Here is a 22,243-nt window from a genome sequence, read left to right on the forward strand (position 1 = left end):
GGAAGGCAAATCCGACACGAGCAGAAAATTTCCATGCGCGTGCTGGACTGTCTCATGTACTATCCGAGGCATGGTATACGCACTGCCGACTTCCACGCTTGGAACTACTACTGAAAACGTTTCGTCTGATAACAGATTTAATTTATTATGTTATATTTAGCAATCATTTGTATTTAATTCATTGTCAAATTTATCGATGGTTGCCTAATTTGATTTGTAAGTGGAATGTAACACGCCATGGTATTCTAAATTGATGACTATAATTAATTCGAATATATTATTCCGTAAATGCCGCTTGAATAATTAATGCCTACTTAACAATGATTTGCGCGAGCAGTCAATTTATCGGTTATAAAACAACTAATACGTACTTAAATGTCATAAAATATTTTGATACTATAAAATGTTGATTGTTTAATAATAATAAGTAAATCAATTATTTGATTATCCTTGAGCAAGTTGAATTGTCTGATGTTTGTTGAAAAAAATGTTGTATTTTCTCAAATGATGCTTAATTTGTGTTTATAATTCATCTCGTGCTCGGCGCTGAAGGAAAACATCGTGAGGAAACCTGCATGTGTCTAATTTTAACGAAATACTGCCACATGTGTATTCCGCCAACCCGCATTGGAGCATGTGGTGGAATATGCTTCAAACCTTCTCTTCAAAGGGGCAGGAGGCCTTTAGCCCAGCAGTGGGAAAGTCAAAGTCAAAGTCAAAAATCTTTATTCAATATAGAAGTGTTTACACTTGCTTATTGATAGTCAAAAATCTACCACCTCTCACTCATAAATTTACAGGCTGCTAATGCTAATGCTAATGCTCTCAAATGGAACATACAAACTGATATATGAGTGCAAAGCATAGATACTGGAACTCAGAGAAAACATTACATTATTTGATTATTTATGATTTTCAATTATTTTGATTTCAATAATCATCATCATTTCTTTATTTCCATCCAATCGAACCTTATTCCTTTGATACAACTTTTCACTTGCGGCTTCGCTTTCGTGTTAGTTGGGTGGGGGGGGGGGGTATTCATCGGGGTCCTGTAGGTTTTAGTTTTCATTAAGGTTCAAGTTTGCTTCATACCTAATTTCGTCAAATTCGGTTCAATGGTTGAACTCTTAAAGTGTCCCAGACACACAGACAGTCAGGCAGGCAAAAGTTATTTTCGCATTTATAATAATCTAGAGAATATATATGAGATTAATTTTGGACCAATTTGTTAAAAAAACGCACATGTACTGTACAAACTGCGGGCGAAAATGAGACGCGAAGTGCTATTACCAGAGGGTAGCTCACAGGTTCTACATGTAAGCATGTGCTGATTTTCTCACGAAATTTCCCTTACCAACCGATAACGCAACATGTTGTAATCAGACAAATACTTTATTAGTTTTAGAACCCTCAGCGACCGCGCAAGATCAGTAATTTACATCAACTGGATCGTTAGGAATTCTCACTAAACAAGCTTCCCCATATTATTTTAAGAAATAGAGCAACTCGCAAGTCGCGTTTACTTGTTTCGTTAACGGATAAAAATTGTCATAATAATCCTTATAATAATTATGATAAGGATTACCAATATAAATAATTATTAAATTGCATTTTTTTAGTAAACCACTCGTTTATATAACAATACAATTGCGTTTAGAATATTTTTACACTGACCACGTGATCGTTTTCGTAACATCAAAACAGTGCGTTGATTGTTTTAAGCGGTCGTATATAATTTTATGTTTGCTTCAATGGTATTTGTGTAATAATTCAATTCGTTTGGTTATTATGAAACACTTTACGATAGCAGTACCCCATAAATAGGGTTGTCACAATTTATTGGCATTCATTAAAAAAGGCAAAATGTGTAACAAGTTCTTATATGTGATAATATAAAATACATACTTTATGTTTTCACGTGAAGCTATGTAAATGTACGTAAATTCATTTTTTATTAGGGACACACATATATAAAAATAAATCATAATACACATAACATGTATTAGTTGAATTTATAACTATATTTATTATGAACATCTAATTTAACATAAGGACAGTTATTAATGACTAACGTTTACTTTACATGTACAAAAACACCATTAATTTAAATATTAATCCAACAATGTCAACCCTAGCGTTGTTGACTATTATTCAATCATGGCGCACAATGCGCCTCGCGTTCTTATCCCCTAAACATATTAAACATTGTCTAAGCAAAATATTTGTTTTAGCGCTCAACGAAAACGCTTGCTATAAAACGTTGCTCATAATTTAACTCTCACTAATACATCATTGTAATTTGATTACGTTGTTCATTTTAAACTTAAAACTCATTCTTCGTTCATTCTACTCTTAAAGAGTTCGATGAACCGTTAGTAATGTATTGAATTAAATAATTAATTAACCGTTTAACATTCTTTAGCCCGGCTTTGTTTCATCAATTAGAATTGCTTATTCTTTTTTTTTAAAGGAATTTGTTTTTTTTATCTGTTCTAAATTATTTTTTCATTTTTCTATATGTGATTTGTGTGCTAGCTATTAGTATACAGATATTTAATCCTTGTTGTACAAACACACAAATAAATAAACAATTTAAAAAAGAATATAATTAATTATTGTATCGTAAATTTTTAATCTATATCGTACGTATTGGGATATATATATTTGATGTGGACTTATTCTATCCGAATCCGAATCTTATTCTATTAAAGCTGAAACGGATAGCTATATTATTAAAAATTTAGACATTACAATTTTTAAAGTGATACTTTTCAGGAGTGCTACTTTTAGTACAACAAATATAGTTGTTTAGTACGAGATAATTGGGTTAAAAGCAAAATAAAGTGAGTCGTATATTAAATATTTTCTGAACTAGATTTTAAAATAATATATAAATAAAACTAAAATCGTTTCTTATCTTTATCGCTTAAGTCGAGTCAAATAAATCGTTTGTTTATTTTAGTGTTTAGTTAAAGTTTCAAAATAATACATTTGTACAAAAATATTTGGAATACAATGCTAAAAATTAATTTGAAACTTTGTATTTTCACATCGGTCGTTGTGTATCGAAAATGACTTTTGATAAAACTAATTATTTTTACATGATTGCGCACCTTGCGAATGAAACGATTGCATTCAGGCTTAATATTAAATTTTGTTAGTGTAATTTATAATTGTTAAATTTGAGATGAAAATACCCGCCGAGTTACTTTCGCTTCTTCTCTGTTCAGTGATTATTTCCGAACCGGTGGTAGATTTTTTACAATCAGTAAGCAGATTTAATGTTGCTATATTGAATAAAGTTTCTAACTTTGACTTGATTTTAACTGGCTAACAAATCCAACTTCGCTCGTCTAAAAATATAACTCAATGATTATCGGGTATGTTTTTTATCAATTAACTCCTAAATACATAGGATAAAAATACAATTCATTTTTAATTTATGATTTTCCTATTAACTGCCCCTTTGTTGGATTCTTTGTTTCGTTGCTGTATGAAAGAAGGACAGACTAAAAAATCATTAAACATTCTTTTACTTTTATCTACTTATAAATAGACAATGAATGTTCAGTACTTTTTTCTCTTTCTTTTATTTCTTTCGTAACTTTATATCGTTTAGTAATAATAGATTCGTTATATATAACTTTATAGGAAAAAAAAAATTATAAGAAAAAATAATTTTTAAATATCTCACTGCTGGACTAATACCTCCTCTCCCACTGAGAATATTTTTGGGGGGGATTTATATCACCATGCTGACTCAAATTGTGCCGGTATTGCACGCGAATTAAACGCAAATTATGCACACGAAAATGTCATTGGTGCTAGGTTGAACTCGGAATCATAGGCTAAGATTCATACGTTTTAACCACTGTCACATTTCAGCTCGGCTTTTTTTGACATTAGCAGCCTGTAAATTTTCCCACTGCTGGGCTAAAGGCCTCCTCTCCCTTTGAGGAGAAGGCTTGGGGCATATTCCACCACGCTGCTCCAATGCGGGTTGGCGGAATACACATGTAGCAGAATTTCGTTGAAATTAGACACATGCAGGTTTCCTTACGATGTTTTCATTCACCACCGAGCACGAGATGAATTATAAACACAAATTAAGCACATGAAAATTCAGTGGTGCCTGCCTGGGTTTGAACCCGAAATCATCGATTAAGATGCACGCGTTCTAACCACTGGGCCATCTCGGCTCTTAGCATTTTATTATGCAAAAGGTTAGAAGACAAGTTCTTGAACTGGATTCAAACTTACGTTGTTAGAAGTTCAAACTGTACTTTGTTTTGGTCAGTTAATAAAGACTTTTATTACTATTATAATATTATTACATGTTTAATGTTCTGTATTATCGGAACAATTGTGGAAGCAGTATGTAACTTTGGCATATACTATGCAGCCGATGACTCGAGATCGAGAAATGTACCGTCATATAGTTCGCCTAGTACGGCGGGTAGTAACTTAGAACTTGGTTTTAAGCTTGCTTGCTAACTGACAGTTACGTTTTTTACTATATTCCATTTATGTATTTCTTATATCATTAAAGCTGTTGATTGGTTAAAATGAATTAAAATATGTAAACAAAAATTGTTAGTGACGATCCGGGGTTCATAAAAAGTTATGTTTTCTTTTGAAAAATTCTCAGTCAGTCTTGCTTCTAAAAAAAAAGAAAAGCCGTTGTTCCTGAACTGGTCTTGGTGGTACTAGTGGTGGTGGTGGCGGATTTACTGTCCCATCTGATTTTAAGAGTGAGTGAATAGAAAATACGACTTACGCAAATACTTGTGCGTTATACCATACTCTGCGTGCTGTCTGGTCTCCTGTAAAATACCGTCGCAGCCGAAATCGGTCACGAAGGCATCTATCTTTTCATTATATTTTTGGAGTGCATTACAATCAAAATATTATATAAGATGCCTATGGGCAACAATTATAACTGAATTAGGTCCATGGTCGTCTACCTACCCAAATGAAAATATCTTTTCGAAAATACTTTTATGTAGCCCATGTAGTTAAATCGATAAAATTTTGCCTAGAGATAAGCAAAGATGATCTTGGGAATATTTTAAGATTGCGGGATCAAATCAGGTCATTCGAACCGGTGAAGAAAAATATCTATAACAATAAAATATAACTTTATTCTATAGTAGGAAGTATTTTCCAAATGCAATACATTTTATATCAGTCGCTGGACTCTTAGTAGACACAATGTTCTTCTTTTGTTATCGTACTATGACAACTTCAAAGGCGCTATTTATTTCAGTAACATCTTGTACTTATAAGTTGAACATTTATTTTTATCATATGATATTTTCTCGTTTAAACATAGTCAGTATTTCTTTCCTGTACCTTATTTTAATTTTATAGTTGCCAAAAGAGCAGCAGGCTCACCTGATGGAAATTGACCTAATTTGAGTTTGTAATTATCTCATTATAAGTGGTGAAAGAAAATATTTTGATATTAAGGGGAACAGTCTACTAAGTCGTAACGGTTACGATACGAGAGAGTGTATTCCGATCCAATTTTGATTATTAAGCTCAACTGAATCATAATTATTGTATTATTTTGTTACTAAATACTAAACCCTTTGTAAAAATGATGATGAAATGTAAAAATCGACTTTATAAAAATGTGGTGGTAGTATGTGGGAGGGGGGGTTTCTGAGGCCACTTAATTCCATTCCATTACATTGACAGAAGCATGATAAATTTACATTATTTGCAGAAAGTATTAATATTTTTTTATATATTAAAATATTCCTTTGTAATAAATTTATTTTTTGGGGAACTGTGAGCAAATTAACACAACAATATAACCTTAAAATTCACCTAGAACTTTTTTTAAATTATATACATGAATGTTATTAAAAATAATTAATATGCTCAACGTTCGTCGTTCATATATTAAAGGTATATTTTAATTCGCTTTCCCAAAATATTTTATTAATTATCTCTGCTCAAAACGAAATATTATTAATGTTGACTCTGTTCACGCAGAGAAAGCAAAGTCCACAAAGGCCAATTAAAATTAGGTGAGATTCGCAAAATGATTCGACAAACCCGACCGTACTTCTGCGGATTTGAACAGCACTCATTATAAAACGTATACTTGAAAAATAATATCAAATTTAAACAAAAAACTGTCTTTAAATTTCTGATGAATTAGATCAAAACGAGTGTTAAATAAAATAAAAAAAAAAAAATATATTTAACACTGCCAGTGTTGTTTACAAATTTTATTTAACGCGACAATTTCCGAAGAAAAATTGTTACTTATAATTTTTCGACGTCAAATCATGACTGGGCTAATTTAAATGTGACTAAACGCAAAGTATACTCGCCCAAGCACACAAGTTATAGACCAAATCGTTTATAAATAATTCAGAAGTAACTAATTGGAGTTCGACATAATTGTATCGTACCGTGTGTATAAAGTTTTATATAAAAGTTCAAATTCACTTTATAATTAGATTTGTCTATTTGACACGTCCATTTTGTATCCCTTATTAGACTTAGACACGAAAATTGCATTGTAAACACAATATCTTCGTGAGAACTAGTCATAATTTTAAAAGGTAAATTCAAACTGTGATTGTTTATAAAATATGGCCACGATTGCCAATTTCAAGAGAGACCAGCCAGGACATATTATACTGCACAAGTGAATATAACACAGGGGAACTCTCTATTTCATCACATTATCCGATGGGATGACAAAACGACTGCAAAGAGTTAGGGCACAGGAGTATCGGTTCTACTTTCTTTCTGATGCACTGGAGTATAATTTAAAACTTCCAGACTTGAGAATCATTCGATAGAAAACTCAAGACTTCCTGATCCGCAGCCTTGTCAGCCACTTAACGAACAGAAGCCCGTATGGTAGTCACTTTCCATCAGGTTAGCCTCCTGCTCGTTTGCCACCTATAACATAAAAAAATATAATAACAATAATAATAATGTTGTCTTAGATTTTCGCGATTATTACACATTGAAATAAAACTAGGCAGTCTGCCTGTGACCACGAACACTGCAAAGTGCTCGAAACGTCGGGATGTTAAAATAAAATAATTAATATACGCGATTAAATCCGTTAAAAAACTAGTTTTATTTCAACAATAATAATAATTTATTATTATTTTGTAACACCTTATATTGATCGGCTTCTTTTTTATTTCGTTTGTCTGTCAAGAAGTTCTCAGCATTAGCCCGGATTTAAGAAGTTGGATGTGTTTCGGAAAACATGTAGACCTTATCTCTATGTTTGATTTCTCTCCTTAAAAAACGCGCTGCCGTCTCATCGGGCCTTAAGTGTAAGGAGTGTCAATCTTCGACCTGATATTTACAACTCCGTGCCAGAAAAACTCTATAGCTTGGTGCTACAGCGTTGTGGTGATGACTACTTATCATCGATTGGCCCATTTGTCAGTACGCCTACATAAAATCATTACTGTAAAACATTAGTCACTGATCTATTGAAAATTTTAGGGATGATAGATTTATATAGATAGATAGATACTCAAACACATTTGAAATGAGAACAATAATTTGACTATAATAATAGTAAAATTTACAGGTTACACATCCCGAAATGGTATCATCATACTTCTGTGTGGCTAATACATAATAAAACATAAATAAAAATGTAAATTAAACAATGTTAAGCGTCGGTAGGTGATATCGCCTCGAAATTTGACAATATGATTAATAAGCCGATTGAGACAATATTTTAATCAATATTAATATATTGTAGAAGATATATTGTTCTTGAGTTTATACGAAAGAGTCAGTTAACTCTATGTGATAGGCCCTTTGCGAAGAAATTGCAAAGAAATTCTTATACCCTTACGTATTTTCTTTGAGGTCTTTTGATAGCGTATGATTGTATGCTTTGTGAGTAATTCAAAGAATTCGATCAGATTTGGAAGGGGTCTGTTTATTAAAGGTTTAACTTCAAAGGATAATTTTGTTATTATATGTTTTAACTTTGTAGAAGAGACGCTTCATTAGACGGATACAGTGTAAACAAGCGGGAACAAGCTTGTTAGAATGCTTGATGTCGCTGGAACAGCCCCGCTTTAAGACGCTGAAATTATTCTTCCATCACAGTTAAATATTTTCATGTTCCCGTTTCGGTTATCGGGAAAATGTGTAAAGTACTAGTAAAAATTAACTAATTACTTCTCTGACTCAACTGCATAGATTTTGTTATAGTTTTGGACAGCAAAAAATCTGTTATATAACATAACTTCTAAATTGACTTTGTATTACTTGCGTTTTTTCTTAAACTGAAAAAAAAGACGTAAGTAAATGTTTGTGTATAAAAAGTTCTTACAGTGGATACTCATATTAATAATAATTAGTGATATCATACATATACATACAAGCCAATTCATAGCCTTTTCTTTGTTATATTGAAAATTGTAAACATGTGTAGTAGTAATTATAGGAATGATTTAAACTCATCGTTAATCATGTTTATTTACCGCGATGACCAAATTATATGGGAATAAAAATTTCATCTATTCAATATCTTCTTTAAATGATATTATTTTAAGACAGCATCAAAATTATTTTCTTATAAAATCCAAGTAAAGGACATTAAAATGTCATTTACAATGCAAAATATTTAGCAAGATATATTTTATTACAGCTTGTCACAACACCACTCAGCATCCCACACACGAGACCAAATGTATATTTTTACATATATCAGCTTAAGATAACGAGCAATACGGAAATATACATTAATGTATGTATATCTCGATTCTCGTTATATTTTTATATGTGTGTTCGGGTGTTCGGAATCGAACCATTTGTTGTATGTAACTAAAAGTTGTAAGCCTTCCAGATATGCCATTTCTTTCTTATAAATCGCTACAAGCAGCTACAAACAATTTTGCCCAGAAATTAGAACAGTGAATTTACAAATAAGGATTACATTTGCTGGTGTCAATTATTAATCCCATCAAAAACATAAATGTAAAAATGAGAGCCAAGTTAAATATTATGATATATACCTTGGTTGTTGACTTCAACGACAAAAGAAGTGAGATCTAAATTTGTGCCAAGTTAAATAGTCCTTCCTGAAATTTACTTATAACTACATAAAATATAATTTCTTCTTATAACTTGGGGTAATATATTGTTGCCTAAGGTCTGACTTGGCTAGTTCTCATATACGAATTATATTATAGCCTTCGTAAGTTCTAAGCCTGTTACAAATGAATTATAAACACAAATTAAGCACGTTAATATTCAATTGTACTTGTCTGGATATGAACTCGCAATATCTGGTTAAGATTCATGTTTTCTAGTGACTGGACCATCGCAGCTCTTAATGTACGTATATACTAACTAAGCAATACTGAATTATAATTTGTTATTCTAAACACAACCTACAATTTGTGTTTATAAACATATAAGAACTAGCCAAGTCAGACCTTAGGCAACAATATATTACCCCAAGTTATAAGAAGAAATTATATTTTATGTAGTTATAAGTAAATTTCAGGAAGGACTATTTAACTTGGCACAAATTTAGATCTCACTTCTTTTGTCGTTGAAGTCAACAACCAAGGTATATATCATAATATTTAACTTGGCTCTCATTTTTACATTTATGTTTTTGATGGGATATCACTACTTTTTGTATATAAATTATTAGTAGGTACTTATTAATAACAAAATTAATACCAAATGGTTTTTGTTAAACTATTCTATTTTCTTATGTTTATGGGGTATAATTGTCTTTTTTTTGATACGTTCTTATTTTTCTTGTAGGTACCTCTGAAATGTTCGAGTGAATTGCCATTCAGTGTCCGGATTTTTTTTACGCGTTTTCTGTTTATACTTAATTTGGCCAAGTAGGGGTGGTATAACGAGCGCAGACGGTTGTACTCTACAAAAGAGCTCTCTTGTGTCTTGATTTGACTTGGACCTAAATTGCTAAGATGTACTCCATCTAAGTTTTTAACTCTAGAGAGGCCAACGTAAGCCTGCTCTTTACTTAATAAAGAGGAGCCTATGTCGAAAAGAGCACCGTCAAGGCGAAGGCCTTGTGATTTGTGTATAGTAGTAGAATATGCTAAGCAAATAGAGAATAGTTTCCTTTGAACATATATGTACATTACTTAATATCTGTAATTTGGTTTTAACTTCTAGTTCGCAAATTAAATTATGTTTAAATTGAATTGTTATTTTACGTGCGCTATTGCTGTTGTCGACGTTTCCAATGTACCTTCTCTATTTTTCCATTGAACCCATTCACCAGTCCTTTGCTGACATCAGCATGCTTGCTCGATACTGTTCTTCCAAGCAACAAGGATCCCCGTTTGTAGCGCTAGAGTACAAACTTAAATCATTCCAGTTACGATATACATACTCTACTACAGTCTCACGAAACCTATTTTATTGTTGTATACTAGTATATACTTAAACAAAAAATATGCAGTCGAATAGACTAGGCAGCTTCCATCGGAAGGCATTGAAATAATTCTTATGAGCGCGATTGCCACTCGCTCAGACACGTCCGCGTTAAGGTTTAATCGCAACGCTCCTATCCCGCTGTTCCGGCGTCGCGTCGCGCGCCGTGTCCCGAAATGCATATTATGATTATTTTTTTAAGTATAATGATTTTGCACCATTGATGTGCGCTAAATGCTAGTTAATAACGTAATAAATACCAAAGACGGCTATACTAATAAGTAATAAAACGGAAATATTTGGATTTAAAAAACTTAAGGGTGGTATTCCACTTGTTATATATTCACGTGAAGACCTTAAAATCCACATTAAGACCGGCTGTCATAAGTTTTGATTGCTGGTTCTTACATCATTTTTTTTATTACAGTTATTACAGGAACTAAGTATATAAGTGTTCCTATAGACCCAATAAAATGAAAAATTATAATAAAATGATAAAAAATTACCAGTTTCAGATTTTTTCCTTTATATTGGCCTAATTACCTACCTGCATGCCAAATTTCAACTTTCTAGGTCACCTAGAAGTAGGATATAGTTTTGATCTATAGGTCAGTCAGTGATAAAAATGACGATTTTTAGACGTTAATATCTAAATAACCATTTGAGATGCGCTTATGAAATTTGGAACACATATGTATCTCGCAAGTCTCAATATATGAGCCAAATTTGACACATTTATGTCAAATAGTTTTTGAGTTATGAGGAGGTTAAAAGTGGCCCCAAATGGTTCGTGTAATATTACACACGGTGCTGCACGCCAGTTCTGCTATACTAGAACTTGGCTGACACGCTACCGCGTGTCTAGATAGTAATTATTTAATAATCAACAATGTCCTTCTGATCGGATTTCTTCTACAGTGGGAAATCTTATTTTACCTATCCGGATGACAATCATACACAACCGTTGACAATTCTGTCGCAAGAATGCTTAACAATATTTTCAATTTGCAGAAGTGTTAACTATCCCAGAACATCAAGATCCTTATAAACAAGTCACTACAACTAGAAGTTAAAAATAATTAATATTGCTACGACAAAAATTAGAACAGCCCGTATATGATATTTGTAACTAAAACGTTACTCAGTTAGACGTTACACCAGTGAAGCGAAGAATTTATAATGTATATCTTACATTACGTAAAATGTCACACGAGAGATACTTTGATACATAATTATGAACCAATGTACGTTGTAGGAGATAGTTTCCAATTTCAGATAGTCAATAAGTCATGTGTAAATCTTTCTTCCTATATATTAATAGCGTAAGCCAGTTTTTCTCACAGAGATTATGAGACGATAGCTGCACATAAAAAATCGGTTATCGGTCTAATTTTGAAGAGTTCCAGCAGAAAATTAAAAAGGATCTTGATTGCAATTTACTAAATGATTACAATTTAACAAATAATTAATTTTAGAGAGCATCTACGCGTTACTGACCGATTAGATACCGGTGCTAAGGCTGTATTACGGATGTATGTACAAAATTAAAATAAATCGTTACAGACAAACTCCAATTCTAACTGAACTAATATTATCTAAATCGTTTAAATAAGGTTTCTTTGTTTTGTAGAGTAACTTGCAGTTTACAACGAAATTAAATAAAAACAAAACCTGCCATAGGTTTTAGGAAATTCCTAAAAAATCTTTTAAATAAACGCGAAGTTTCGCGGGCGAACGCGAAGTTTCCCACTACTATTGAAAGAACATGTGATAACTTCAATCTTCACAACTATTATTATTAGAATCGTTATCATTTGTAAATAATACTATATAGTTCGTTATAATAATTGGAAATAATAGGTTAAAACTATAACTAATCAACACGAGATCTCTTTAATTTATTAGACTATAGACTTGAAACTTAGCAGACACTCTCAAGTGGAGATCTACTAAGATGAAGATAAGTCATTATAATCTGCATTACAAAACTAACTTGAATTACAGATCCAAAATTTGTGAGAAATCAATGTTTTGCAGACATTCTCCAAGAAGACCGCGAGAACGAACCGTTTGAAACGATTTTAACAGTTCTATTCTGTGAGAACATATCGTATCTCACTCGAGAAATGCTGAAAACTGAAAAAAAAAACCTTTCCCGATAAACTGTCTAATTCAAAAAATATTTCTTCAAATCAGATCAATAGTTGCCATTGATGCGTTGAAACTTAATTTATTAGCCTTCTTTGATTATTATAAGTAATTTATTTTACTGTGGTTTTTTATTTTCACTTTATTTTTCATTATTGTCTTAAATATAAATATATTTGTTAATTTGAGAAATCGAACTTTGATTATAATTTTGCTTAGAATAGCAGTGTCATGGTCCCGTGATGAAGGGATTATTTATTATTAATGGAATTTAAATTCCGTGATACCGTTGAGTTTCCATGCGCTTTTTAGTAATAACACTGTAATTATTATTTGTTTTTATTATTATTTTCGCTCAATAATAATAAAGGCTAATCTTGATACTTTATGTTATCTATTTGATAAGTTTAGTTTAGATATTTGACATCGGTTAATTTGGAGTATTCTAATCCTGATGTATTTTGTTTTATTGTAATCGATCGCTATCCAATATGCTATTATTATTAAACTTAAGTGATGCTTTAATGAGATATAAGTAACTATTGGATTCTGTATATGCACATAGGATATATGCTTATATAAATGTCGAGCATAAAAATCCTTTACAACCCTCGTTTACTGCTTTAAGATAAAACCATATACTAGAATTGGTTGATTTTTTTTTTAAATTTATAAACAAGTTTATATTTAAAAAAAAAATGGTTTAAGATTTATTGTCGATTTGTGTAATAATATAATTACGTAAACGAAACAATGAAATATCTTCTTATGAAAGATTAAAAAAAGAATCAGTGCAAGGAAAACCGCGGACAGTCGTTAACTATCCTTGTAATCTATATTAATACTGGAGCTACGAAATAAACGCGAAGCGTTTGTCTTACTGAAACAATAAATAACTTCGGATATTACTTTTGTATGAAATATTTATCGTATGAACGTGATTATAATAACCATGGAAATGATCTAATTGCGTTTCAGCGTCTTATAAATTACTGTAACACAAATCGTAGTTTCGTTTTTATACTATAAAAATAATTTGTAATTATTTCTTCTTCAATGTTAAGAAGTTCTGGAGCTGTGTCCGAAGTGTTTGTAACAAATATTGTCGTTAAAAATTATATCATAATTATTTACATTTGTGGTCTAGAAATCAATTCGTTAAATATTATTAAGTATAAGTATATATTATCAATATAAATTAATAAAAAAATATATTCTTAAACAAAAGAGTATTTAATATAAAAAAAAAACTTTATTTCTTATCTGGGTCAAATGTGAGCTTTTATGTTATTACACCGCTAAAATATCCAGAGCTTATATGTTAGTCAGAGATAAGAGTAAAAACGAGAACACTTCTTACATATATTTTTTTAGGGAATTCCAAGAGTCCGTAGTTAATTAATTTTGTTTATTATTCAGTTGCCGACCTCTGCATCGCCACCATGCCTCTCATGCAGTCTTGCTGTTGCTGGCGAAGTCTCCGCCGAGGATGCTACGCTTCAGCAATCTACACTATGGTAAGAAAAACTTTCTTATGATGTTATACGTTACTTTTCTTCGCTTCGACGTTCGGACCGATGTACTTCGAAGTACAATTTACATTCGCATAGTGGGAATTTGAGCAAGGATAAGTACCACCTACTCCTTACATATTCTATAGCCAAACAGTAAAGTTTATTAGTGCTGAACACCACTTTGAATGGTGAGTTTGAATTATGCCCATGCTTAAGAACACAACATCTTACCATTACGTTACGTCCCCATGGTTGCTGATGCATTGGCAGAGACATGACTGTTGAATTAATCACAGTGTCTATCGGTGGTGATGACCATAACGTGCCAGATTACATATTTTAAATAAAAAAAGCATCTTATCTATATTAATATTGGGCTATCTCGTTAATTCCATATATATTTTGTAGTCACAATAAGAAATTATATGAAAATAACATTTATATGAGCATTACGAAGTGTTTATCGTAATAAGCCGTATCGAAGGTTGAATAGAGATAATTAAACTGTCAGATAAGGCACGGTTAATTGGTCTAAGAACACCGATTAAAGAGAATACATACTTAGAAACTCATGCACACGATTTTTCTAGCTTGCGTTTCGTGAAATTTATCCGATTGAGGTGAAGAGGACCTCTACCAAAACGTTCTACTAATAATATTACTTTTATTATTTTCTTAAATGGCCTAAAAAATCAGTTTCGAAGCGTCAATAGCGCAATGGTTTACAGGTCCGCCTAGCGATGTAAGAAGTCGCAGGATCGATCCTGACCCCTTGGGCTAGTGTCGTCCCCACTCCTAACACAAGTTATAAGCTTAGAAGGAGGGTTAAATAGGTATATTAGTAATTTCTTAATTCATTTGGAATATTGATAGTACTCTTTAAAAAATAATACAAACCTTAACACTCTATATACAGTATTTTATATTTTGTCATACTTTATGTATTATGGATTATTAATATATTGTTTTAAAATGAAAAAAAAAGTTAGTGTAGGCCACGTCTTCCAGTAAGACGACATGCTCGAAGTCCAGCGAAGATCAGCTGATGTACAGTAAAATTATAAAAATAACGCCAACATTTATAAAAGTAACATGTTAAAACAGGGGCAACTGTGAGCCCGTGGATGTTGCAAATTAAATAAAAAAAAAACCACAACCTAACTATAATACATTTTAATTATTGCACGATATGAGCAAAAAATTATAGTATCCATTTAATTTATACTATTTAAATGTATCTATTTATAAAGTTCCACTATTTGCTGTTGTATTTGTTAACATTCGTATTTAAAATCACGCAAATGAAAAGTCAATGAAACAGATGTATTCAAACAATAATCCACTTTGGGCGTTATAGTAATAAGGCTGAATATGAAATGGCCAAATAAATTGATTAGTAGAAATGAAAATCGTTATTTCTTTATGGAAACAATAGGTTAATAAACTTATATAGATTTCATTTGTGTAATTACACGACTATAACATCCTGCTGATATTTTTATACTATTAAATGAACAATTCTCGTATGTATATTAGGGTTATGAATAAATTTAGTGGTGTAGGGTAGTTTAGTGGTGGTATTTGGCCAAACCGAGTATCTAACCAGACGGGCTTGTGCCAGCCTGGGTAAGTACACATCAGATATTCTACCACCAAACAGCAATAATCAGCATTGTTGTGTTCCGGTTTGTTAGGGGTGTGAGCCAGTGTAACTACAGGCAAGGGACATAACATCTTAGCTTCCAAGGTTGGCGGCGAATTCGCGATGTAAAGAATGGTTATGGAATGATAAAGGCCTCCTCTCCCTTTGAGGAGAAGGTTTGGAGCATATTCCACCACGCTGCTCCAATGCGGGTTGGCGGAATACACATGTGGCAGAATTTCGTTGAAATTAGACACATGCAGGTTTCCTCACGATGTTTTCCTTCACCGCCGAGCACGAGATGAATTATAAACACAAATTAAGCACATGAAATTTCAGTGGTGCCTGCCTGGGTTTGAACCCGAAATCATCGGTTAAGATGCACGCGTTCTAACCACTGGGCCATCTCGGCTCCACAGTACTATATTATAAAAATAAAAAAAAATATTTCGGTTAACTCGGACTTGGCTCTAACATTTCGGTACAAAATTTGTGTTTAGAAACTTAATGCAAAACCATTTGCTTTAAGTTTATATATATATATATATATATATATATATATATATATATATATATATATATATATATATATATATATAGTTGTCTCACTTGAAAAGCGAATCTCGCCCAGATATTTTTATATTACAAATAATATAACTGTAAAATGTTGCTGAAATTTTTTTTTTATTTTTTATTATAAGATAAATAATGATTACGTTTCATTTTCAATTATAGATCTAATCACTCACGAAATCGCCCCCCTGATAATTGTTTACTAGAATAAACTTAATTAATCTAATTTGCACTTTTTTGCTGTCTGTACTCTGTGTCGCCTCACACACACTAATACATATTAAAAGCACGAGCGTAACTCACTCATGCCAAAGCACGCCGATACTAATACAACGTGGTAAGGCGTGCCTTCGTAAGTGTATAGATCTATTTTTAAGACTGATATACGTCATAGCATTTTTAATAGGTAGCAAGTAATAGTCTCTTTGGAGAGATCGTTAATACTTCATTACACCACGTTGCTCCCCGGGTTGTTGTTTCAGATATGACTGTAATCACGTAGGAATATCACAAGTAAAAATTAAGCTCGTCAAAGAAAACTCAGTAGTAATTGTCGGGTTTGTAACCGCGATGTTCAGTTAATATACTTGTTATAAACAATAGACTATTTCGGCTCTCATTATATTTATTATGTAGCTGAAGTGAAAATACGTTCTTGTTTGAACAGGAAAAATCCGTTCCAAGAGTTTTCAACTCAGACTCACACGAAAATATGAAAATTAATTTTGTACATAAATACTTAGAAAGCTTTGTAACAAGCGAAAAGGGATTTTAACATTAACTATATTTGTTTATAAATAACCACACAAGAAATAAATAATTACAGGCAAAGAAATATGCCAATAAGTCCAAAAGCGCTAATATATTGGTACGATATAATACTTAAAAAAAAAAAAAACGATATAACTACTGTTTAAAAATAATTACAATGAAGCCTCTATGAATAAATGACTTCAATGAGTTAGTCGGCAAAGACATAGTAGTACTATTCAAACCCTACCTATTCAAATCTTCTTCGCCTTCAATATCAATTTCAAGAATCACAGAATATCTGTAATTATACTTTGAAATTTTTCCCTTCATCTGCACTTTTGAGAATCTAGCATCAAGGCATTTCCGAGTACTTCAGTGAACCATATAAAAGGGTGTTATGCAAATCTTGAATAAAACCATCCCGTAGTAAGGCATAAATAACTCTAAGGCTGAGAAAGCTTGTGCAAGAACGAAACTATCCAGCGCTTTAAAGTGATGGAAAAGAAAAATATTTGCTTTGAAACACACGTCCACATACAGTGTATAACGCTGTACGGAAATAAGTACGTTGAAAATTGCTAGTGGCATTTTAAAGACTCACCAGTTATTCTCCCAATGAACAGTGCTTTGGTATACATGATTGTATTACGTCTACGGTTTGTGAAAACGTGACGTGACGCCGGTGAACGTGGTGCGTAACGTTTATAAGTTTAATTATATAAACAAAAGAATATGCGTAATAAATTAATTCTATCCGTTTCGCGCTTATCGACCACACTCATATAAGCACTGCTTAAAGGATTATGTCAAAGTATGTTGTAGTAGGAATAAATATGAACGAATAAAACACAATACATTTGTTGAATAACAGTCTACAAAAGCGGCCCAATCCTATAGAAAAGATCTCTGACAAAGAGGATTACTGATGATCTACATAGATATAATAATATAATTTACATAAAACTATGAAGTGCTGTTTAAAATTTGAAAGAAAATGTAGAAAGATAAGGAAAAGAAGATTGACCACACGACATCTGACGGATTCATTCGCGATAGGTTAATGGAACAAAGTATGCGTGTCAATGTAATATATTGATTAAGAATAAGATTTCACTGGAAATAAGGTGGTAGGCGGATTTGTAGCGTAACTAATTTAATATTGACTGCATCAGAAGGCTCTTGAAGTTAATTGATATTATCTTCAGCCTTCTGTTACCGATAGCTTGTGAGTGAGATGACAATGTTTTAATAATAATAGACATAATTATAGATATAATATATTTTCAAACCAGAAGAGCTATTTCGTAAGAAAGGTAAAATAATACATAAATTAAAGTCACTTCCATAAATATGACCACAACTTGAATGCGCGGAAGTGCAAACTTATTCGTATTAAATTATAATGGAGCCAGATTAATATGGAGGAATATTCTTTAAAATATTATTTCGACAATATTTTTGAAAGTCTATAATGAAATTAAAGTAAGTATTATCAAAAATAGCCTGAAGACATTACGGTGTTTGATAAAGGCCATTTATATTTGCTTCTCTTTCGAAGTGTTTTGGTGTTTATTTCAAAATACTGCATCGCGTTATAGTGTATGAGAAAATTTTTTTACCGACTTATAGATATTTCCTGAAGATTTGTCTTCGAACTCGAATGATAAAAGTGGGCTTTTGAAATTGTTCTTTTACGAACCGGTCCCTTGTGCTTCGTCTTCATCTTAAATCAGATACAACCATTGAAAACACAGACCTCAGAACAGTAATGTTTTTATTATAGATCTGTTCAATGACGACATAAGACATTAGAATGTGTGAGTACCTAGAGGATGAGCTAGTGTGTGTGAGATGACAAATGAAAGAATAAAGTAAGCAATAAAATAGATTATAATTTTTATGTTCACTGATAATTTTATACAGACAGTTGCGCTTTGGTGAGTCAACTGATCTGTACTTGTGGTATTTTCTAATGTTATCTTTGTACGATATATATAATTATATATATTTGTATAAATAGGTGTTACTATTTATATTAAATACATTTTGATTAATTTTATATTATTTGATAAATGCACCTAACACTGTTACATTCAGCAGTGCTAGGAAATGAGTTGTATTATATTACTTTATAGAGGTAAAATATTGTAAGGGTCAAGAGAAGCCGTTGGATGCGGGTAGCGCTACACCGACTATCGTCAAAAATCTGGTGATGGGCAAAAGCCTCCCCAGCTTTGGACCGGAAGTGTTTAATGTGGACGATGACGAATATGGTGAAAAAAATTATATCATTAAGTTTTTTTAAATTATCTTAAATATAATATATTTAATATTAAATATACAAATCATCGAACAAACTATTTTATATTTGGTATTCATATTGTTATAGCAGGTGTATATTTTTTAGAATGTAGCTTATGTTTAAGGAATTACTAATGTTGTAAATGTAATCCTTGCTATAGAATTGTCCGTACATAGTCAATTCACTTTTCTTGCCCCTTGCATTCCCAAGGGCATTGGTTACACAAATATCAAGATTTCAACAGTCAAACGTTAGTTAGCAAATTTACCAATTTACGTCCACGGTTAGCAAATTCAATTATGGTTTTCGAAAACCGCTATCGAGATTCCGGCATCATTAAAGTCATTTCCTCGTTAATTGCAACCACGATCAAGGTTGGTTGATTGCACTTTACAAAATTCACGGTACGTGCAAAGTGCTTCTATAATGTACTAGTTAACCGTTCCGACTTCGCATGAATTAAGATTTAACTCTAAAAAGTTTGAAGCGAAACTCCTTTGGATATGATGAGAAGTACGGGTTTAAGTGCAATGTTACTTTATGTGCCGTTTCTGAAACATAAAGTTGCATTTATTATATTAGTAGTGTTCTACTAATTAATTTCTCAGTAGTAATAGATGTAGATAGTAGAAAGTATACAAAGCTCCATAAAGGAATTAATAATTTCGTAATTAATCTAATTGTTACAAAATTAAAAACACTATTTAAGGTAACGAAGAGTAAATTATTATGGATTTTATGTTCATTACTTAAAATTGATTCCCCATACAAACTTCCAACTCTCTCTTCACACCCTAAAGGGATGATTTCCGTGAAAAAACCTATGTACTTCCCCTAGACTTCTGTTATCTACATGTGTTAAATTTCATCGAAATGGGGTCAGCGGTTTAAGTGTGAAGAGGTAACAGAAAAAGTTACTTACGCATTTATTATTGTAGTAGGGATAATAAGTGCGAAAGGTAATATGTTGACCACAGGGTCAGGCAAGTCAAAGTTATTGAGGTTTCATTTAAAAGATAATCTCAGAAGCGTCTCTCAGTTAGGAAGTTTGATGTTTAACGAGAATAATGGTGCCTCGTAACTTGGTACTCGGTCCCGATCTCTCGATCGTCTAAGATCAGTGAACTATTGGATTATCAGATTGAAATATCAGAGAGAACATCAACATTCGCGTTCAATTGTTTGCTTTAATATCTTACGTGAAAGTGGCTTGTCTTGAGAACGGTCGCTGTAGTTGTAATGCCGAATTATTAGGATATATATGTCTCCTTAAAATTGTCAATACCGTTAGATAATAATCTATGTATATCGCGAGATTGTGAACTGGCGAAAGATTGTGAACCATAACTTACTGATTACAATTTATCGCATTCTTTTTCGGTAGATTATAATCTATCAGTTCACAATATTTTGGCAGTTTACAATCTCTCGAGATAGATGACAATCTAACGGTATTTCCGATTCTACGGTGATATATATAAATATTGTATTTTATCGACATTTTTTTATTTTTTTTATTTTATCCTATAGTTTGTTGGATGGTCATATGGGCCACCTGATGGTAAGTAGTCACCACCGCCCATAAACAATGACGCTGTAAGAAATATTAACTTCCTTACATCACTCAACTTGAGAAATAAGACGATATTGTTATGTCCCTTGTGCATATAATTACACTGGCTCACTCACCCTTCAAATCGGAACACAACAATACTGAGTTCTGTTGTTTGACGGTAGAATATCTGATGAGTGGTTGGTACCAACCCAGACGGGCTTGAACAAAGCCCTACTAAGACATCACTTTTTAAAGATTCATTTACCTCATAGATATTATCCTCCACGTTAAATACTATCGGCATGCATTAGTATGAGTGGGTTACAGCTCGTACTTACAACCGTACGTAGCAGTTATCTTAGTGTGCGTGATACAACAGAGTACAGACAGAAAAATCATACAGAAAAAGGATTATTAAATTTGTCGCGGAAGGCGCGTTTTTGTGAGTATATATATTTATATATTATAATATTTGAAAAGACCGACTGTTGTGTTTTTCTCGGTACTTTTTGGCTACAACTATGTAGGTACATTCCGAACCGGTGGTTGTTTTGCATTGAATATAATCCTGTAAAATAACGATCACATAAGTGCTCGTGTAATTCGACTTGTATAAAGTATATCTTCGTTTTGCCATTATAGTTTTTTTATATGATTTTATAAATCTTAAGTACCGTTACATATATAGGTATTTCCTCTTTATTAAAAATAATGTATTGGGAGTTGGTACTGTCAGAAGGGACCGATACGTAAAATATGTGTTCTGAATTCATGATTCCTTCCTACATAGAAGTGACGGGTATAAGTGACTGAGTTATTTCGGATGTTTTGTATCATTCTTAATCGCAACACTGATGTTTCAGAAGTATCATCTAATAAATGATGGGAATTCCTAGTTGTCACGTCAATAAAAATAGCGATAGAGCAGAATCTAGTTTTATTTGGAACATTGCTATATTTTCGTAAATTATTATCATTCGACGTCTTTCTGGTAAAATAAGATTGTAATAAAAAATAAATATCAGTATTAAATTGATATTATTGTAGACGATTCAGTCTTTCAAAGGTTTTAGTGTGGGTGTTTGATGTATACCCGGAATCTTACGACTTGCTTTATAAATATAATTTAATTAATTAAGATTAAATTAGTTAAGATTGATTATTATTTATTGTAGATATCTGCGACATTAAATTCAATCTTTGATATTCAATATTTTGTTCTTGCAGTCTCTATCAATCACAGCAGGAGTTAAACTAAAAGACTTTTTATAAACTTTTTTATAGTATATTTTGCTATCGCTACTTTAATAAAGTTTTTGTTCGTTAAA

At 32.0% G+C, this 22,243-nt stretch overlaps 1 protein-coding gene across 2 annotated transcripts in view; it reads left to right on the plus strand.

Moving 5' to 3' along the window:
* The window catches only part of LOC125076181, a 189,608-nt gene that overhangs the window by 40,601 nt on the left and 126,764 nt on the right, over positions 1 to 22,243 (plus strand). For both annotated transcript variants that reach the window (XM_047688191.1, XM_047688192.1), the window contains exon 2: positions 13,996 to 14,093. In XM_047688191.1, the coding sequence (XP_047544147.1) occupies positions 14,019 to 14,093 (75 nt within the window). In that variant the 5' untranslated portion in view covers positions 13,996 to 14,018. The remainder of the gene's footprint in view (positions 1 to 13,995; positions 14,094 to 22,243) is intronic.

This window comes from Vanessa atalanta, chromosome Z, assembly GCF_905147765.1.
Source record: "Vanessa atalanta chromosome Z, ilVanAtal1.2, whole genome shotgun sequence".
Taxonomy (NCBI): Eukaryota; Metazoa; Arthropoda; class Insecta; order Lepidoptera; family Nymphalidae; genus Vanessa; species Vanessa atalanta.